General features: G+C 44.3%; 1 protein-coding gene across 1 annotated transcript in view; it reads right to left on the reverse strand.

The window, feature by feature from the left end:
- Positions 1–20,379, reverse strand: part of CAMKMT (calmodulin-lysine N-methyltransferase) — a 1,527,883-nt gene that overhangs the window by 127,345 nt on the left and 1,380,159 nt on the right. The window contains exon 9 of the mRNA XM_078649679.1: positions 9,033–9,096. Coding sequence (XP_078505805.1) covers positions 9,033–9,096 — 64 coding nt within the window. The remainder of the gene's footprint in view (positions 1–9,032; positions 9,097–20,379) is intronic.

The raw sequence follows: 20,379 nt of genomic DNA on the forward strand, positions 1-20,379 counted from the left end.
GCTGGTGCCCTCTCCAACATCACTGCAGAGCTACAGGCGGACCGCCTCATAACGCTTCAGAACCGAATGGTCCTAGATGTCATCCTTGCTGATCGTGGTGGTGTGTGTAAATCGATCGGCTCCAGCTGCTGCATGTACATCCCAGACAACGCACCTACAGTGTACGATGCCATCCAACGTCTGCATCACCTTTCTTCCGAAATTCATCTGGATGAAGGCAACTTGTCCCGCACAGGCTGGATCTGGGGCCTCCTTTCCCAGTGGGGGTGGGGGATCCTCATCTTCCTTGCCTTGGGAGTAACTGTCCTGGTCTCCTGCTGTTTGTGCTGTCAGTGCCTGCCAGTGCTCTGTACAATATGTGTCCAGACCATCAAGCCTCCACCCTCTAACATTCACAACACCAATATTATGATGATGCTCCAACAAGAAACCCATGGCCTTATGAACATTGACATTTCTTAAAGTATTTGCCACTCAATGGCAAAAGGAGGGTCTGAAGAAAAATGTTCTTCTGATCGGCATAATTTGTACCCGGACTCCATTGCTTTTTTATTGCCATCTCGTGTCCAACACTTCCACACGACCCACCTGGTCGTTTATGCTGATGCCTGAGGAAAATCTAACTAACATGACAACAACCATCTTGCAGCCTGCATTTCTGCCCAGGAACTGATGCACACCCAACCCCCCCTGTTCTTTGCAGTTCAACAGAAAGCCACGAGACACTCACACCCTGTGTAAAGGATTTGTTTTCCATCTCCTTCTCCCAGCCTGGTAAACATCCTTGACAGCCTGATCAGGTTATCTGGACAATGGTCTGACTGCTGGGCCTTGATCTGGGTGATTAAACAATGACCTGAAAGACCGGGCTTTGATCAAGCTGAGTGGACAATGACCTGAAAGACCGAGCTTTGATCAAACTGAGTGAACAATGATTTGTGTACCAAGCCTTGACCAGGTCACCATCTACAAACATCGTCTGGATCTGGTTATCAACTGCAAACACTTCCCTGATTGAACACTGAACTAACAGCCAAAAGGCCAGAATGAAAAAGTATAAAAGGCTTGTAAACTGCGGAGTAAAGCAGCAGTCTCCTCGGTCTTGTTTCTAACGAGCTTGGGACTCTGTTCCATAGCCCGGGCTATTTGAATAAATGTGGGCTCCTCCTGCAGACGAAGGCTCCGGTGTCTCCTTTTACTACGTATGAAGAGTATGGAAGACTTGGGCGGTTCCCCCGCCGCCGAGACCCAGTAGGTGGGTTATTCCGGTTCTTCACTTCCCCACACTGCAGTAATCAGTCACTAAATTCCAAAGAATTCCGGGCAATCACCCTTGTTTTCCTTCTCTCTCTAAATAACAAAATACGTGATGCCCATTTTTCACCTTCACTCTTCCAAGAAAACTCGTTTTGCCTGGAACCTCTGCATGGGTCGTCCTACTGTCCATAAAGGTCTACTACTCCTCCAGATCTACAGTGCTGTTCATCCAACTCATCCAAAATGCAGAATCCAGAAATCCCACTGGCCTCTGAAGCTAGGGCCAAACACTACTCATTTCCCTCTAACTACACAGGTACGACATAAAATATCAGATACATGTAGGTGCATTACAAAAGGGCCTTCACTTGGGAACTCATCATAACACAAGTTCCCCAGTAGGTCCCCCATAACCACCTTCTTGTCTTCCCAGAAGTAAACTCACTCTTTCTGATGTTTCAGAGGTGCACCCCCCACACCCCGGAAGACCACCATCTTGAATGACAACGTACTAACTTTTAGAAAAACAATGAAAAGTCACTACTTTCACCAAGTGTATAACCAACCTAAACTATAGTAAAACTTCTATTTGCCCTGCACCACTGTAAAACAGTTATACACCCTCTGATCACCAACTCTCAAAGCAATCTATCACTACCGTGACCCAACAACCTCAGCAAGCCCTGACCCTTCACCGTCACCTTCTACCGACCGGAACCTGCAACTTACATACAGACACCCCTTGCGGACTTAACTCCTAGGCCCCCATGGGCGCCATATCAGCACATTGTCTAACATCTAACATCAAAACATGCTCACAGTCATTAGAGCCACATCCTACTGGAGACGCGCGAGCGCGTCAACCAAGATGGCCGCTGCCACCGGAGCTCCGTGATATCTCGGAGCTTTGAAGTTAATTAAACGACAAATTCTTGTCACAAACCCAGCGAAAATATCGGCGCTTGCCTCCTGATGCCTCTACCTACCTGTGGAATTCTTTTTTGACGACTTTGCTCGACGGAAGTGTTTTCTTCACCTTCCATGGTTTCTGCTCCCTGCTGCTTCTCAAGGTACTGCCGGAATTGTAAGCCTGGGGGCGGAGAGTTATTTATGAAAGAGGCTGGCTTGGGCCTAGCTCCGCCTACTGTACTGTTTAGCTGCTGCACCTGGGGTTTTTGAGTGTTTTCTGACGCATTTGCCCCTATTTACTACATTTTGCTTCACATTTTGAGGTTACTTTGTCTTATTCCATTCTTCTACATATTAAGGTATATTTTTTCTCCTCAAAATGGATTCTAAGAATTCCTCCACTAATAAAAGGAAGCAGCAGGTTTCCCCTCCTCCAACCAAATCTAAGTTGGTGGACACTTCAGAACCTTCTTTGGCCCTAATTTTGGAGGAAATTAAAGCCTTACGTTTAAATACTGACACCATTGCCTCAGAAGTCAAAAATGTTCGTAAAGATATGGCTTCTATATCGATGAAGGTGTCGGATAATACCATTAAAATTCAAGATAACAAGAATAAGTTGGATGCTTTTACACCTTTAATGACCAGAATTATGCCAATGCATAATCAGCTGCTGGACTTGGAAAATCGCAATAGGCAATATAATCTTCGCATCTTTAACTTACCTGAGGAAATTGAAGGGACCAATTGGCGGCTCTATCTTGAGTCTCTTCTGCCTGGTCTCCTGAATATTAAGTTCACAGAAAAATTTGAGATTGATAAAGCTCATAGAGTTCCGTCACATCGCAATCCTCGTCATTCTAAGCCACGGCAGATGATATTTAAGGTCCTGCGTTATCATCATCTGGTTCTTATTCGAAAAGCTGCAAGGGAAATACCATCATTGTTGGTGAATGGAACCAAAATCTTCATCCATCAGGATTTTGCTAAAGAAACTGTGGCTATTCGTAAGGAATTCTCTTCCCTTCGTCCACAGCTGAGGAGCCTTGGTTTCAAATATGGCCTATTTGATCCTTCTACAATGCGGGTCTGGAAAGACAATGTCTCTAAATCTTTTCAGCGTCCAGAAGATCTTCGTCTTTTCCTTGAACAGCAGGCTCCTCCATCAATGGATACGCAAGATCCTAATTCTTGACTTGATTTCGCTGAATTCTTGCGACATGTTTATGCATAAATTTCTTCATGGGCTCCAACGGTAATTGGCCATGCTTGAGGAACGGGTGTGCGTTTCCTTGTCTTTATTTATGTTGTTTGTTTGTGCCTTACTCTCTCTTTTTTGTTTCTCCCTTTCCTATTTTTCGCTCAGAGTTACTCTTTTAACCTGTCTTTTTCTGCCTTCTTCTTGTTCTCATTCCTTTCTCTACTTTTTCTTCTATCCTAATGGCTACTGTTCATAACATTAAACTTGTTTCTCTTAACGTAAAAGGTTTAAGACACCCAGTAAAACGTTTGAAAATTCTAGATTATTTAGGTAACTCTAAAGCTGATATTTGTTTTGTCCAAGAGACACATGTTGATGATAAAGTTTTAAATTATATGAACAAAAAGTGGGTTGACACTATTGTCTCTTCACCTGCTAAAGGTAAAAAGAACGGGGTCGCTATTTTCTTTGCCAAAAGATTACATTGTCAAGTCTTACATAAGATTTCAGACTCTGAAGGTAGATATATTACAGCCAAAGTTAAAATTCATGACTCTATTTTCTTTTTGATTAATGTTTATGGCCCTACGGCTGAGGATCCTGTTTTCTGGGCTGCTGTTACGACTGAAGTTCTAAAGTTGGGAAATGTTCCATTGATTTTTGGTGGGGATTTCAATGTTTTTATGGATCCCTTGTTGGATAGATTATCTACATCTCGATTTAGACCGTCTAAGACTTTTCATGCATTTAAGACTTTTGTTCAAACCACCAAGTTAGCGGATATTTGGAGATTGCACTATCCAACTGGTAAAGAGTTTTCTTTTTTCTCCAATCCTCATAATTCCCATTCCAGAATAGACTATTTTTTCTCTTCCCCTTCCCTCATTCAATTTGCAAATAACCCTACCATTGACATTTCAGATCACGCAATGATTTCTTTTGTTTTAAATGTTTCATCTTCTTTTACTAAACAGTCGAGATGGCGTATGAATACTGATATTGTCCTTAATGATACTCATAAACCCAAATTATTCCAAGCAATTCAGGATTATTTTACATTCAATCCAGAAGGCTCTACCTCCGTTACCACTCGATGGGATGCATTTAAGGCCTATGTCAGGGGTACTACTATTTCTATTATGGCTCATGAAAATAAGAAATGTAATTCTCATGTTAAATCTTTAGAGAAACAAATAGCTCATTTTGAGCGTTTATTTATTACATCTAGTGATCCTCAATATAAATTAAAGTTACAAAAGCTAAGGTATGAATTTAATGCTATTCTTAGTACAAGAGCTGGGATTCAACTTTCTAAATCCAATGCTAAATTCCGCTTTAACACCAATAGGTCTGGTAGACTTCTGGCTAATTATTTACGTATTAAACGAGATAAAACACAGATTACCTCCATTCAATGTCCTCACGGTAAAATTGCACTTTCCCATAATGATATTGTTCAAGAGTTTTTAAATTTTTATTCCACATTATATAATAAACCAGATGTTTGTGATGAATCCATAATTGATGCCTTTTTACAACATTCTGATTTACCTCACATTTCTTCCTCTGATAAACTTAAGTTAGATTTACCTATTACTAATGATGAAATTCTCTCAGCCATTAAATCGCTTCCAAAGAAAAAATCCCCTGGTCCTGATGGTATCCCTGCCGAGTTTTATAAAGAGTTCCAACATCATCTTTTACCTTATTTGTGCCAAATTTTTTCTCATTTTTCATCATCAGGTACCATTTCAGGGTCTTTTTCTGAAGCATTAATTGTCGTACTTCCTAAACCTGATAAAGACCCTACCCTTGTTGCTAATTATCGTCCCATTTCTTTGATTAACCAGGATTGTAAATTATATGCTAAAATTATCGCTTCTAGGTTAGCACCTGTCCTTCATTCAATCATCCACCCCGACCAATCTGGTTTTATGAAAAATAGATACTCTGCTAATAATATGAGAACGTTATTACATATTATTGAACAAAGCTCCACTATCCTTATCCCTGCTGGTGTTATGGCATTAGATGCTGAAAAAGCTTTTGATAAAATCCATTGGCAGTTTTTATTTAAAACTTTATTATCTTTTAATTTTGGCCCCTCCTTTATTCGTATGATTTCTGCTTTATACTATGCTCCCACTGCTCGATTATTTATTAATGGCCAAATTTCTAACCAATTTTCCCTTTTCAGAGGAACTCGTCCGGGTTGTCCCCTTTCCCCTCTTTTATTTTTATTGGGTATAGAGCCATTTCTTAATTACATTCGAAAATGTGACAACATTCATGGCATTACCATCAAGGATATTACTGTTAAAACTTTGGCGTATGCTGACAATGTGTTATTATTTATTAGTAATCCTGTTTCATCTGTTCCATTTTTGCTTGATATTATTTCTAAATATTCCACTGTGTCAGGTTATAAATTAAATGTTAGTAAAACTGAATTTTTTCCGCTAAATATGTTATGTACTCCTGATATGTTACCTTCACCTGATATCGTTTGGCAAAAAAGTAAATTGAAATACCTTGGAATATTATTCTCAACATCCCTCCATGTTACCTTGAAATTAAATTGTGAGTTCATTCTTGAGTATATTAAGCAAAAAACTTCCAAATGGTCTTCCCTTCATCTTTCCTGGTGGGGGAGAATGGAATCTATTAAAATGACTATTGCCCCTAAAATATTTTATTCTCTTGCTATGATACCAACTCAATTTCCACTCAAATTCTATAAAGATATTGACAAACTATTATCTAAATTTCTGTGGAATAATAAGCCTCCCCGTATTGCTTATAAAAAATTGAAACTTCCCAAAAGTCAAATTGGTTTTGCCCTACCTGATTTCTTTTTGTATCATAAGGCATTTATCCTTAAACAAAGTTCGTTATGGTTTAATATTTCCCCTTTGGTTAATCCCCCTCTCTGGTTTCATATTGAGACATCCCTTGTAAAACCTTTTCCTTTACTGTCCTTGTTAACCATGTCTCCTATATCTACGATTGTACATTCTTCTTCCATAATCAAATCATCGAGATTAATATTTAATGATTTAGACTCCAATTTTGAATCCCCTTTACTTTCTACGGTGAATTTGTCCCTATGGCATAGTGCCTTAATTAAATTAAATAGGAATATCTCTTTTTGGTCTTCCTGGATTGATAAAGGTATTTTTTATCTTGGAGATGTTTTCTTGGATGATGCATTTATTCCATTTACTCAACTCCAATTGAAATTCAATCTGCCTTTATCAGATTTGTTAAAATATCAATTTCTTTGTAATTCTATTTTAGATTCCTTCCCAAATGGTATTCCTTCTAAAATGACAGCTGATTTTTCGATTTATGTTAATACTGTTTCTTTGTCCTCTAAAGCGGTGTCTGTATTTTATAAGAAACTTACCGTATCCTTAGGTTCCAATGTTGCTACAATTTCCACTTTTTGGAATACTGAGTTATCTTTATCTCTGTCAAATGATTCTTGGTCATTAATCTGGACTCGTTGTATTTCTGGATGTTTGCCAGTGTCAATTTATCAAACTAATGCTTATATTTTATTTAATTCCTTATGGACTCCATTGCGTTTATTTAAAGCTAACTTATTACCATCTAACTTATGTTGGCATTGTAACTTGCATCCTGGTTCTTTACGTCACATGTTATTTGACTGTCCTACTATTAGGACATTTTGGTCTGAAGTATGGAATGTAATATTGAAAATGTTACCTATTTCTGATTGACCCTCTTATAATTTAGTAATATGTAAATCTGTCGTTTTGAGTGTGCCCCTTGATGATAATGAAGCAAAATTATTTAATTTTTTGGTTTCGGCTGCGTTAAAATCCATCACATTTTGTTGGAAGGATGCTACTTCTCTTTCAGTCCATGCTTGGTGGTCTTGGATTATCTTTACAAGAAGAGGTGCTCAATTTTCGTTGCAAGGTGTTCGTCATAATTCTTCACATTTTCAATCTTTTTGGTCTCCTATAGATTCATACGTACAGTTATGATTTTTGTTGTCTTATTGATAATATCTTTTTGGTAACTCTAGTTATCTAAGTCATTATGCTATGAACTGTATATTTCCCTTTTCCCTTCTCTCCCTCCCCTTCTTTCCCCTTCTCCCCTTCTTAAGTTCTCCTTTAACTGACAATATTATATTGCGATGTATTTTATTGAGGATTGTATTCTTATGATTGTTTTCTTTCGCTTCTTTGTAATTTAATGAATCATTTCTTCACTTTTTTGTATGTATTTCTGTACTTCTCCATTGTCAAAAAATTCAATAAAATCATATTGAACTAAAAAAAAAAACATGCTCACAGTCTGTTGAAGCACAGGGTGGTCTCCTACGTAGTGTACAGTGCCACATGGAAAACAAATAACTCAAAAGAATAATAATGCATCAGTGTCTCAAAACATGTATTCATATTTCTAATTTAAAAAAGGTAGAAGACTAATTTTAAAAACTCTTATTGCAAACGTGCCAATAATGAGCTGGAATGGGGAAAAGGTCCATTAATCAGGTTATCGAACACATTTTGCCCTTTAGTACATTTTAAACAGTTCTAGTAATTTCCGGGAGCTTTAGTGGTTACATCGGGAGACTTCCAAGGAATCATCCGGAAATTGCCAAGCTGGTGTTGGGCAGCTTTTTGCTATCAGAGGGCGCTTATGCGCAAGGGCTTGTGCAAATTATGTCAGTTGATCCTAAAATATCCAGGTATGTTTTAAATATGGTGGAAATGGACATCAGTCTTGCTAATACCGGCTCAGCCATTTTCACGATATTTCCCGGAGCCCCTAGGAATTTATTGACCATCCATTTTCATTTCAAGGCCCTCATTGGCCCTACCGGTGCTGTGGATGTTGCCTATGGTGTAGTGCAGGTCCTTGAAGCCGCTGTGGAGAAGGGGGACCCCAATCCTTCAGGGGGGAGGTCCAATAGATATCTGTGAGATATGGGAGACACAGAGGTCTCTCGTCATATTCGGGGGGGGGCGGGGCATTTTGCGTTACCCCCCACTGCATCCTTCTGCTCTGGCACATAGATGCTGTTCGCTGGCATCAGGGACCACACTTTCCAAAGACTGGCTCCCCCCCCTCCCCCCCTGTGCACAGAATTGCTTCACCGCACCTCGACGTTTATAATAAGTAAATACAGAGAAAACACGTCTGCCGCCGCAGATTATATCAAAGTATTTCCATTCTTTCAATGTAAACAGAAGTGAATAGGAAAGAAACGCTCTTGCAGTATAAATAAACAGGAGATGACAAAGGTTACAATTGAAGGGATTACAAATGACAGAAGCCAACATAAAACTTTCAATATCCGACTTTTACTTTAATGTGCAGACACTGCTATCAAAGCGAAATACTTAAGCAAGCCTTTGATAAAAAAAATAATCGCGCGCTATCTTTGAAGCGGTTTCATTTATTTTACTACCCGCTGCGCGCCTTATCGGAAGGCCAAGTGGAGGGAGTTGCCGAGTTTATGATTAGGAAACAATCTGATAGATTAGAAGACTCAATTGAAGTTGGACATAATAAGTATTAAAGTATTACATGACATTAATCCTGCCATTCCATTACTCTCGCAATCATTGCGCGCAGACTAATTATTCTGAAGCCAATGTTCGGGAGGAAATAGAAGCGTACTTACAGTGGGCCGCAGTAATCTCTTTATGGCATCAGCCAGGCAGGCTCTGTACTGGTCCAGAAACAGGCTGACATGGAGAGGAGAGGAGAGCAGAGTCCAGATTAAAATAGGGTTTCATTTCTAATGATACTAATGCAGATAAGCACACGGCTAATTACATGTGTTTACACAGGACAGCAAAGGCAGGGAATGAGTTCTGAACTCCCCCCTCCGTCGGCGATCGCCCATCAGCCCGCTGTAAGGGTTCAACTTCTCGTCAGAGGCATTCGGGCACAAAACACCAATGCCTCACAGAGGGGGGCACATCAAGGAAATTGCACCTATGTGCGGTAATTTTGAATTGGTACTAGGCAATTTCGCACAGGTGTGTGGCAATTATGCACCAGTTTTAGACAACTGCACTGACTGGTAAATAGAAAATTTCTTTTTTTTTTGAGGTGGTGATCAGTGCAAATGCCACTGGAAAATTGCCCGGGGCCAGTTAATATTAAAACAAAATCTGGCATCTGTGCAATGTTGCCCAGCACAGTGAAAAAATGTGTGGTATTAGTGAAAAATCATCTGGTACCAAGAGAAAAGTCATTTGGTGTCAGTGTAAAATTGCCTAGCACCAGTGAAAATTCACCCGGCACCAGTTACTCTACTACGATGAATCGTTAGGCATGCACGTCAGAGGTATAAAGGCATAAAAAAACAATGACTTACACTTCGGGGGGGGGGGGAGGGGGAATCAAGTAAATGGCACCTATATCTGGTAATTTTGGATTGGTGCTGGGCAATTTTGCACAGGTGTGCAGCAAATCTCGCACCTGCTTTTGACTGAGAATTGCAATGGCTGGTAAACAAAAAATGACATTTTTCTGTAGTGGTGATCAGTGCAAATGCCACTAGAAAACTGTACCGGGTCAGTTCACGTGAAAAAATCTGGCATCGGTGCAATTTTGCCCAGGAGAGTGAAAAAATATGTGGAATTAGTAAAAAAAAAATCATCTGGTACCAGAGAAAAGTAATTTGGTACCTGTTTAATACTGCCTAGCACCAGTGAAAATTCACCTGGCACCAGTTACATTCCTACGATGAGGTGGTGGGTGGTTTACAAATGCTAAATAAACTCCCTCTTCGGGATAGTGCTTGCAAGCAGTGGAATTCTTTTCTGCCAATGCAAAACCAACATTCATTTTTCAGAGTACATGTGGCAGGTGAACTATTTGTAGTCAAGATTAAAAGCTTAAATCGACACTGTCCATAATAGACATAGATGGCCTGCATTTAGAGAGGCTTTGGAATTAACTCCTGATTCATAGACACGGCTACTGTTAGCAGCGGTTATGTAAGGGAGGCGAGCGGTTTTAAGAAGATTTGTAGGGATCCGCGGTGGCTCGTCTGGTCATTGGGTATTATCCATGTGCATCTATAAATGGCCTCCGCGGACCTGCAAGGTGTCTGGCGTGGGCTGTGTTACACTAGGTGACCTGGGGCTAATTCCACCGCCTCCAACGTTTGTCTGCGCAAATAGCACCCATCAGGACGGTGGAGCCAGCACTGTCCAGAGGAGACAAATTGGATGAGCGACTATGCGTAATTCGAGAAGCGTCTGCAACACAACTCCTTAAACAGAGCCCCGAACAGCAAAGCGCCTTCGGTTCTGAGTCACCAGAGCGCTTCAGTGGCGCCTGAGGACAGGTGGGCTTTGGCCCAAAGCTGGGGAGGTAGAAAGGGCGGACACGTACTTTCACAACTGTCCTATTTGTATGGTAAGATGATAGCTGCATTAAAGCTTACATTGAAAGAGGGATGTGTTTTGCTCCCGACTGTGCTTGGATGGAAGTGTTTAATGTGGGTTAGTTGACTTCTCTCTATTTTTTTGGTTAGGCTCTCAAACAGATTACTGACGTTACATCAAAGGAAGTATGGAGGCTCTTTTCAGTGCTTGGCAACTAAAGACCAGCATGGGGAGGTCAAAGAATACTGAAACAGTAAAAGCAATCACTTGCAAAGTGGTCTTTAGAGTCATCATACTGCTCTTTGTCCTGTACAAGCAACATTGGACCTGATGTACAAAGGTATTTTGCAGTCTCAGACTTTGTGACTCGCAGGCTCCCTGTTGGACAGCTTCCCCTGTAGGAATTGTTTTGGGTAACCTTGTAAGTAGTAGGCATTAATCCAGAGGACTAATGCCTACCTTCTCCATGTCTTCCGAAATGGCACACATTTTTTTTAAAGTAAACCCGTCTCTTTCATAGACACAGGTTGTCTGAAAAAAAAAAAGAATGTTTGCAATTTGGGAATGCAAATCCAGAAACTGAGGTCTACTGACCCTTACGGGCCTCCATTTCCGCATTCACAGGCAAACTCAAATTATGACAATTATGGCCTGCCCCAATTAACACTTAGGAAGCACAACATTTTGCGACACCCTGCCAATGTACAATTTGCGATGCCACCTATTAAAGGAAAGATCGTATTTAAAATTGCACATTCATTCACAAACCAGTCGGCGTGCAAATTGCATATCCTGATTTGAGAATGGGTATTATTGTATCAGGACCATAGCTCTTTAAAGCCTGGGGCCGAAAGAGGTGAAATAGACTTCTCAAATTGGAGTACATAGTTTCTTAGGAAATCATAGTGATGTGGATAGATAATAAACCAAGAGGTGGAAGGGGTGTTTTTGTGGAGGAGTACCGTGTGGAAAAGCATTTGGCATTGCCAATAGGCCTAACTTGCATTTTGTACCTTGGCTAAAATATTGTTGCAGTGAAAAATACATTGCTGTGCAGCATTGGCCAAATTAAGGGCCGCATTACGATGGCGGGTGGACCACCACCAACAGGCCGATGGTGACTATTCGCCCGACATCCAGGCCATCGGCCCGACAGCGGGATTACAATACCAGTGGTCGGAGTGCAGAGGTCGGGGAGAGACCGCCGGGGCGGCAGTCGGAATCCTATCCCTACAATAGAGGCAGTGCCTGCGCAGGCACCGCTGCAGGGGTTAGGATGTCCCTTTCCGGCTGCCTTTTCATGGTGCCAAATAACAAAAAAAGAACAAACCTGCCTCTGGTAGATGTGTGCGGATTATCTCACTATCATGAGGGGAATATCTCCCCACTATAAACAAGCCACATATATCTTTATTACTTTAATTGTAGAAACCCTAATATGGAGACGTCTGAGTATCTAATACAACATAATTCACAGTACATTTAAATACATTATGTACACAGTTTCAATAAATACAAAGAAAGGCTTCAACCAAGTAAATAACAAACAATTTTGATCTACGACCCCTTATCAGTTCATTCAAACTCATCATCCATACCTACACATACCACATATTATACATACCATACACATCCAAGTAACACACACCACACAATATATCTCAGTTAGTGTCCACAGAAAAAATAAAAATGAGGGTAAAAATAACATCAACAGGAGTGGGAACAATCCACCAGGAGAAGGATAGAGCTATCTTCACTTAAGATGTTTAGTTGTTAATGTTGGATACAGGGGTTTTCTGACTCTTTTATATAGATCAAATGTCTTAATCTGTGAGTACATTGTCCATCATTATATGCATTGACATAGGCAGCTCAATCTGAAGTTATGGTCCTGATATTCCTGTTATAATCTGTGCCTTAAAAGGGCAGATGGAAACAGAATTTGGAGGTCCCAGGCAGGGCCCCCTTACCTCCTGGGCCACTGCTAAGTGCCCTGGGGGCACAGGTTGTGCCCCCCCCCACACATCCATGCACCATGTGGCAGGCACCACATGGTACCTAGCACACGGTGCACGATTGTTCACAAAGTGCTTTTTACCATTGCGACTTGTGCTGCAGGCCTTTTCCAGGGTCTCAGCACATGCCGCAGTATTAAAAAGCACTCTCAGACTGCCGTGCTGGCGGTCTTATCCAAATTGGGCAGGTGAGACCGGCGACTCAATGTCGGTCACTCTCCTGTCTGATGCGATGGTGGTCGGCGGTGTGACCGAACACCAACGTAATTAGGCCTATAATATTTTTTGCCGATATTGTTCACCATTGGGCAAAAAAAAAGTCTGAAAAAAATTTGATGAATGACGCAAAGGAGCACATGCAGAAGCATCATTCAGAGTGAAACTTTTGCCACTCGTGCACAACTACAGATTGACACAGGCTCCATTTTAATCATTTGTTTTTTATTTTTCAGTACAAGAGTGTGGACACCATCTGGAAAGATAAATAAAAAAACTGAATTTTTACTTGTGTGAAAGCATTTCCCCCCCCCCCCCCTCCAAAACAGAGTAACCCATCAGCAAATGGCAGCTGGCAGGCACCCCAAAATTTTAAGAAACAAAAAAATGAAACAATTTCGCCTGGTGAGGAGTGTGGACGCAATGTAGAAGTGCATGGGGCAGAAGACAATGGAAGGGGGTGATAGATAAAAAAAGTGAGCTAGAGAGCAAAGAAAGAGCTTAACGTGGGAGGAGAAAATAATGCGGAAGTGGGGAACTGACTGTCGATCAGGGTTTTTTGGGAAGGAAGGGGCAACATGGAGGGGGGGAGAAACACACGAGTGAGAGAGCAAGAAAACACATGAACTCTCATAGGGTGCTTAAAAATCAGAAAAACATAGTCCCATGAATGGGAGAAGTGGAAGAATGCAAGTCATGTATTCAAGAGGATGGTGAAGAGACTATTCTAGCGACAATCACAAGAAGAGGAAGGAAAGCTGTTGAATAAAAAGAAAGTAAACGAGAGTGACAAGAAAACCAGCCAAGGGTAAGCAATGGTCTAGCTCTAAACCCACTGTAAATTTCTGGCACGGTGAGCAAGAGGTGTTTCGCAAACAGGCAGCTTATAACTATGTGTAGGCAAGCCCTAAAACTAATGTAATAAAATGGTGGGTAGGGAACTGAGTAGCTTTTAGGAACTTGTGTGAAATATGTAATTTAAATGCTATCTTCTTTGATAACACAGATCTTCTAGCTTCTTGGAATGCCTTGAGTAACCTGGTAAATATTCAATTTACTTAGGAAGTGCCCTCTTGTGAAAAGTTGCTGGAAGTTATAACGGAAACAAAGAATCATGATATAACTCAGAATAAAGAACACAGTGTTGCCTATTACATATGTCCTTGTGTAGCACACACAAGGCTTCAAATCAAAAGCACTTAGATATAATAGTGAGTAAAATGCATATTGAGTATGGAAGGCTATTACTAAAGACTAGGCATGAGTACCAAGAAACAAAGTGGTCCAAAGTGTTAGCAACTTCTAAAGCTAAGACTAGCAGACAGTTTTGGTTCATAGTTGCCAAGAACAATAAAATAACTCGGATAACGTTTGATATAAATATCACAAAACTGGCATGGGTAAACCGTATTTCAGAATTAAATGGGACAAGTGTGAGTGCCTGGGAAAAACAGCATACTGAGGCTCAAGGTGAATTAGAATGTGCTCCTCCACAAATCAAAAAGCAAATAACATTTTAATGGCTTCGAGGGCTCCAAGGCCCAGTGGCATTTATTTAGCCTATCGGAAATTAGGTCAAGCATTTTCGGCATAAGCTCTCACCCATCTTTTTAATGACAAATTGTTGAGCAGCATTATTCCTATAGCAAACTAACATGGTACATCCTATTGGGAAAACAAGTACTGGCAAAGCTAATATACCTGGTCTTCACAAGGTTCATTTATTATTTATAGTTAAAATCTTTTTATTATTTTCAATCAATCAATCAATCATGCCATTTGTATAGCGCACTACTCACCCGGGAGGGTCTCAAGGCGCTTGGGGGGAGGAGTATGCTACTGCTCGAACAGCCAGGTCTTGAGTTGTTTCCTGAAGGCGAGATGGTCCTGGGTCAGCCGAAGGTGGATGGGGAGGGAGTTCCAAGTCTTGGCAGCCAGGTAAGAGAAGGATCTTCCTCCAGCGGTGGCTCTTCGGATGCGTGGTACGGCTGCGAGGGCGAGGCTGGTGGACCGTAGCTGGCGGGTGGGCGTGTAGAAGGTCAGGCGGTCGTTGAGGTACTTGGGGCCCAGGTCGTGGAGAGACTTGTGTGCGTGGGTGAGGAGCCGGAACGTGATCCTCTTGTCGACGGGGAGCCAGTGCAGGTTCCTCAGGTGGCTAGAGATGTGGCTGCGTCGGGGGACATCCAGGATGAGTCGGGCGGAAGCGTTCTGGATGCGCTGGAGTCTTTTCTGTAGCTTGGCTGTGGTTCCGGCGTAGAGGGCGTTTCCGTAGTCCAGTCGGCTGGTGACGAGTGCCTGGGTGACAGTCTTCCTGGTCTCGGTCGGGATCCAGCGGAAGATCTTGCGAAGCATACGCAGGGTGTTGAAGCACGATGAGGAGACGGCGTTGACTTGTCTGGTCATCGAGAGGGAGGGGTCCAGGATGAAGCCCAGGTTGCGTGTGTGGTCGGTTGGCTTGGGTGCGGTGCCCAGGGCTGGGGGCCACCAGGAGTCGTCCCAGGCGGAGGGCGAAGATCCCAGGATGAGGACTTCCGTCTTGTCCGAGTTCAGTTTCAGGCGGCTGTCCTTCATCCACTCGGCGACGTTTTTCATCCCTTCGTGTAGGCAGGTTCTGGCGGTGTCGGGGTCTCTGGTGAGGGAGAGGATCAGCTGGGTGTCGTCGGCGTAAGAGATGATGTTGAGGTTGTGCTGGCGTGCGATGGCTGCGAGAGGTTTCATGTAGATGTTGAAGAGGGTGGGGCTGAGTGAAGATCCTTGCGGGACGCCGCAGATGACTTCGGTGGCCTCGGAGCGAAACGGGGGGAGGCGGACTCTTTGTGTTCTTCCAGCGAGGAACGAGATGATCCACTCCAGTGCCTTCTCTTGGATACCGATGTTGCTGAGGCGCTGGACTAGGGTGCGGTGGCAGACCGTGTCGAACGCAGCGGAGAGGTCCAGGAGGATGAGGGCCACTGTTTCCCCCTTGTCGAGCAGGGTCCGGATGTCGTCGGTGGCTGCGATGAGGGCGGTCTCGGTGCTGTGGTTGGCTCTGAAGCCGGACTGCGAGGGGTCGAGGGATCCGTTCGTCTCGAGGAAGGCGGTCAGCTGTCTGTTGACGATCTTCTCGATGACTTTAGCAGGAAAAGGGAGGAGCGAGATGGGGCGGAAGTTTTTGAGATCGGTGGGGTCCGCTGTAGGTTTCTTCAGGAGGGCGCTGATCTCGGCGTGCTTCCAGCTCTCCGGGAAGGTGGCGGTGTTGAAGGAGGCGTTGATGATGTTCCGGAGTTGGGGTGCGATGGTGGAGTCGGCCTTGTTGAAGACATGGTGTGGGCAGGGGTCGGTCGGTGATCCGGAGTGGATGGTGTTCATCGTGCGGGCTGTGTCTTCGGTGGTCACCGTGGTCCAGGTGCGAAGGGTGGCGGTGGGGGGCATTAGTTCAATGGTTGGGTGCGTGGGTGGGGCGCCAAAGCTGTTGTGGATGTCGGCGATCTTGCGGTGGAAGAACGAGGCGAGGGAGTCGCAGAGGTCTTGTGACGGAGTGATGTCGTTGGTGCCGGTGCTGGGGTTGGAGAATTTCTTGACGATAGTGAAGAGCTCTTTGCTGTCGTGGGCGTTGTTGTCCAGTCGTTCCTTCAGGGATTTCTTCTTGGTGGTGCGGATGAGCTGGTGGTGCTTGCGAGTAGCGTGTTTGAGGGCGGTCATGTTGTCGGTGGTCCGGTCGAGGAGCCAGGCTTTCTCGAGGGTGCGGCAGGTCTTCTTGGAGTCCTTGAGGTCGTCGGTGAACCAGGATGCCTTCTTGCTTCTGGGTCTGCTGGGAGGGTTCTTTAGTGGCGCAAGGTCGTCGGCGCAGGCGGTCAGCCACTGTGTGAAGTTGCGGGCTGCTTCGTTGGGGTCCGTTGTGTTGGCGGGTGGGCTCTGGCTGAGGGAGGTGGTGAGCTGGTCTGCGGTGATCTTGCTCCAATTCCTGTGAGGTACCTGTTGCGGGTGGTGGTGGGTCGTGGATCTTTTGAAGCTGAAGTGGACGCAGCTGTGGTCGGTCCAGTGGAGTCCAAACACATACACTCACCTACAACCAAAGGCTGGCGATGAAGAGGAGAGAAAGGTGAAAGTAAGGGTACTAAGGAGAGGTCGTAACTGAGAAGGATGAGGAGGGAGGAGTGGGTTGAGGAAGGTTGACAAGTGTTGGGGGGGTCCCATCTGTGTATTCAGAGGAAGTGATATAATATAGATGGTTGGAAGAAGGCTGGAATGTAACTCATAAGTCTGGTTTGAGTCCATTCAATGAGTGTGGCAGGTTCATTCCACGTGAGATGGACCACTCGGAGGTAGCGGCGCGTGCAAGCTCTGTGACCTCTTGCACGAGGAAGTGAATGCACAAACCCCACCTTTTGTTGAAGCGAGGCAAGGTCTAGTCCAGGGATGCTGTGAGTTTCTCCATAGCTAGGGTATCCCACAATTTATGAAGCCAGTTCATGTGGGTGGAGGGCGGTATCCGAGTCCCATTTAGTTGTAACCACCTGCCTAGCAGCGCCGAGCACCAGCATAATCGCCCTCCTCCTAAGTGAGCGTAGTGGGTTTGGAAGACCCAGTATTATGAAGCTGGGTAAGCAGAGGATTTGTCTCAAAGATAATATCGAGGTCCCTAAGCACTTCCTCCTAATATCTCTGGAGTGTGGGACATTTAGAAAGCAGATGTATGAGTGTGCCAGTCTAGCCACAGTGCCGCCAGCATGGCAGGGGTGTAATACCAATAATGTGTATTCTTTAACATAGATTCTTTCTCTTTAGCATCAATGGAGGCAAAACAGGCTCTATGAAGGATGTCAGCCCACTCCTTAAGAGTAAACGTGTGCTCCAGCTCCTCCCAGCGACTTTAAGCTGGGGCCTTGCCGGCCTCCGGTGGGACGTTCAGGAAATTATATATCTCAGGAAGAACATGCTTATTATCTGACTTTGTGAACAGTCCCTTTTCGAACTTTGTGAGTAGCCTGGAAGCATGAGGGCAGTTGGAGGGCTGAGAAACCCAATGCTGGACCCCTGTTTTCTGCCATTGTGCGCTGGCACTGAGACCGTAGTTGGAATGACATTGGGGGAAGTCCATCAGGCCTAAACACAACAAGGCATTTCTCCGCCACTAAAAGGCATCAGATTCCTTTACTAGGAAGAAAGAACAGAGAACACATGCAAACACAGTCAATCGCATGCGAGGAGCATCTAAATTTGACTTACTCCTAGGTTGGGCAGAGTCGTGGTACCTGTTTTTGGGTTAACACTCAGCCTCTCAGGAGGGTGGGAAAGCGTGCTCCTGCAGTCACACACTTGTCAAGGGTAGCACACCTCTAAGCCACCTATTCGTGCTGCTCTCTCCCGGCTTGTGAGGCTGAGTGGTAACCCAAAAACGGGTACAACGCCCTGCTCAACCTAGGAGTAAGTCAAATTTAGATACCCCTCGCATGTGATTGACTGTTTGCATGAGTTTACTGACAGTGAGAGTATGTTGACACAGGGGCAAACATCCCATACACGTCCTGATGAAAGCATGAGACCTTGTAGGCCATAGATAGGGGCTGAAACATGTAAACGGCTAAGTGAGGGTCTTAGGACCATAATATCCTAGTGGTCCCCCCCAATACTTTTTTAACCTATACCCACTGTAATTGCTAATATGGGGATACCTTTGATCAAAGTGAGGTATTTTATATCTTTAAAAGAGATACAGTTGAGCCCGCCCTGGCTTTTAGGGGCTGGGATGGAACCGATGATGAAGCATGCCACTATTAGAGTGGGAGAGAGTCAAATATAAGGAAAAAAATATTTTCTATATCTCTCTGCGTTTGCTGCCTAGAAAAGGAATCGGATGCTTTTTAGTGGTGGAGGAATACCTTGTTGTGTTTAGGATTTACGTAGAGGAAAAAGTATTCCTCTGCCTCTCCCCTCTTTCTTTAATAGGGGATAGTTCTTCCTTCTCTTCCTGGTGGCCTGGGTTGTTTTTCCCGGCCCACTTTCAGGTGTGACATGAAGCCCATCAGTCCCCAATGATCAAAGAGGTCACGATGCACTTGCAGTTAGCAGTTTGCCATGTCAGAAAGTCCAAGTTCTTCTATGTTGGTGGGATCTCAGGGTTGCCGATAATGGGCATTAGGGGGAGATGAGTGTGGTGAGGCCCGCTGCCACCACCATTCTGTCCCAGGCTGCCATGGTCGTCCGGGTGATGGGCGAGAAGTAAACCCCAGCCGGGCGGCATTTTTTGGGAAGCCAGGGGACCTTCCATATAGGAATTCCTGCTATAGATTGGTCAATAAAACACCAATGCTTTTCTGTCATTGGCGTTGTCCACTCCACTAGGTAACAAAGCTAAACTTCTAAGTAATAGGCAAAAGCCCCCGGCCCCTCTGGACTGCAGGTCTCTGCAGGCTGTATCGAGGAGGTTAATGTAGTTATGTTCCGCAGTCTATGTCAATGTAAGGAGCATTGTCATCCCAAGATAGGGCACGCTCCTGCTCGCCCAAGGGAAGGGAAAGAAGTCCTTCAGCAAGGTCCTTTCCGTCAGCAGTACAGTCAGGTTTTACGCTTGTGTTTTTGGGATGTTCACTTTAAAGCCTGACACAGTATTGAAGGCTGTGACTTTGATTGTAAGAGCTGGGACGGAGGACTGGAGGAGTGTCAGGCAAAGTATGACATCATCGGCGTACAGAGCTATTTTGTGTTCCTGGCTGCTAAAGGGAATGCCTCTAATCTCCGGGTTTATTTGTATTTTCTCTGCAAATGGATCCATGTATAGTGCAAAGAGGAGGGGAGATAATGGGCAGCCTGGGTGTTAAAATCTTGATTGTGGCGTAAACATTATCGGCGCCATCTTGTCCTTTTCAGATCCATACGTGCGCTTAAGCAGCAACCATTTTGATTGCCATGGCTTCTCTGCCCACTCCCGATAGCCAGCGTCTCTCTCTCCCCCTCACTCCCCAGCCTCGCAAGCATCCCCGACAGCCCCCGGTCTCTCCTGCTTGGGTCATAAACGCACCTCCAGCGCGACCCTGTCTCCGAGCCACATCCCGTGCTGAACCCCCCTCACTCTTTCATCTCATTGATAGAACAGGCCCTTTTGATAACCTCTTCCTCCCTGCCCGATTGTCCGGCCTGACCCCAGGCCATCACCTAGCTCAACAGATGCAGTTTATTGCCCCCTACAGAAGGACCTCGCCCCACATCAAAGGAGCGGGGATTAATCAATGCCTTCACGCCCCTAGATCCGACCGATCACCCACATTCCTGTTCCCAGCGGAATGTCCAGCTGCGCGATAGCCATCATGCTGAGATTTGGGTGGGGACCTCTACTGTAGATATGTGTGAGAACGGGCCTGAACCGGGGATTCCAAAGATGCCTTTTTGAACTTCAAAGCAATATCACGGATGTCAT

This window comes from Lissotriton helveticus, chromosome 6, assembly GCF_964261635.1.
Source record: "Lissotriton helveticus chromosome 6, aLisHel1.1, whole genome shotgun sequence".
Taxonomy (NCBI): Eukaryota; Metazoa; Chordata; class Amphibia; order Caudata; family Salamandridae; genus Lissotriton; species Lissotriton helveticus.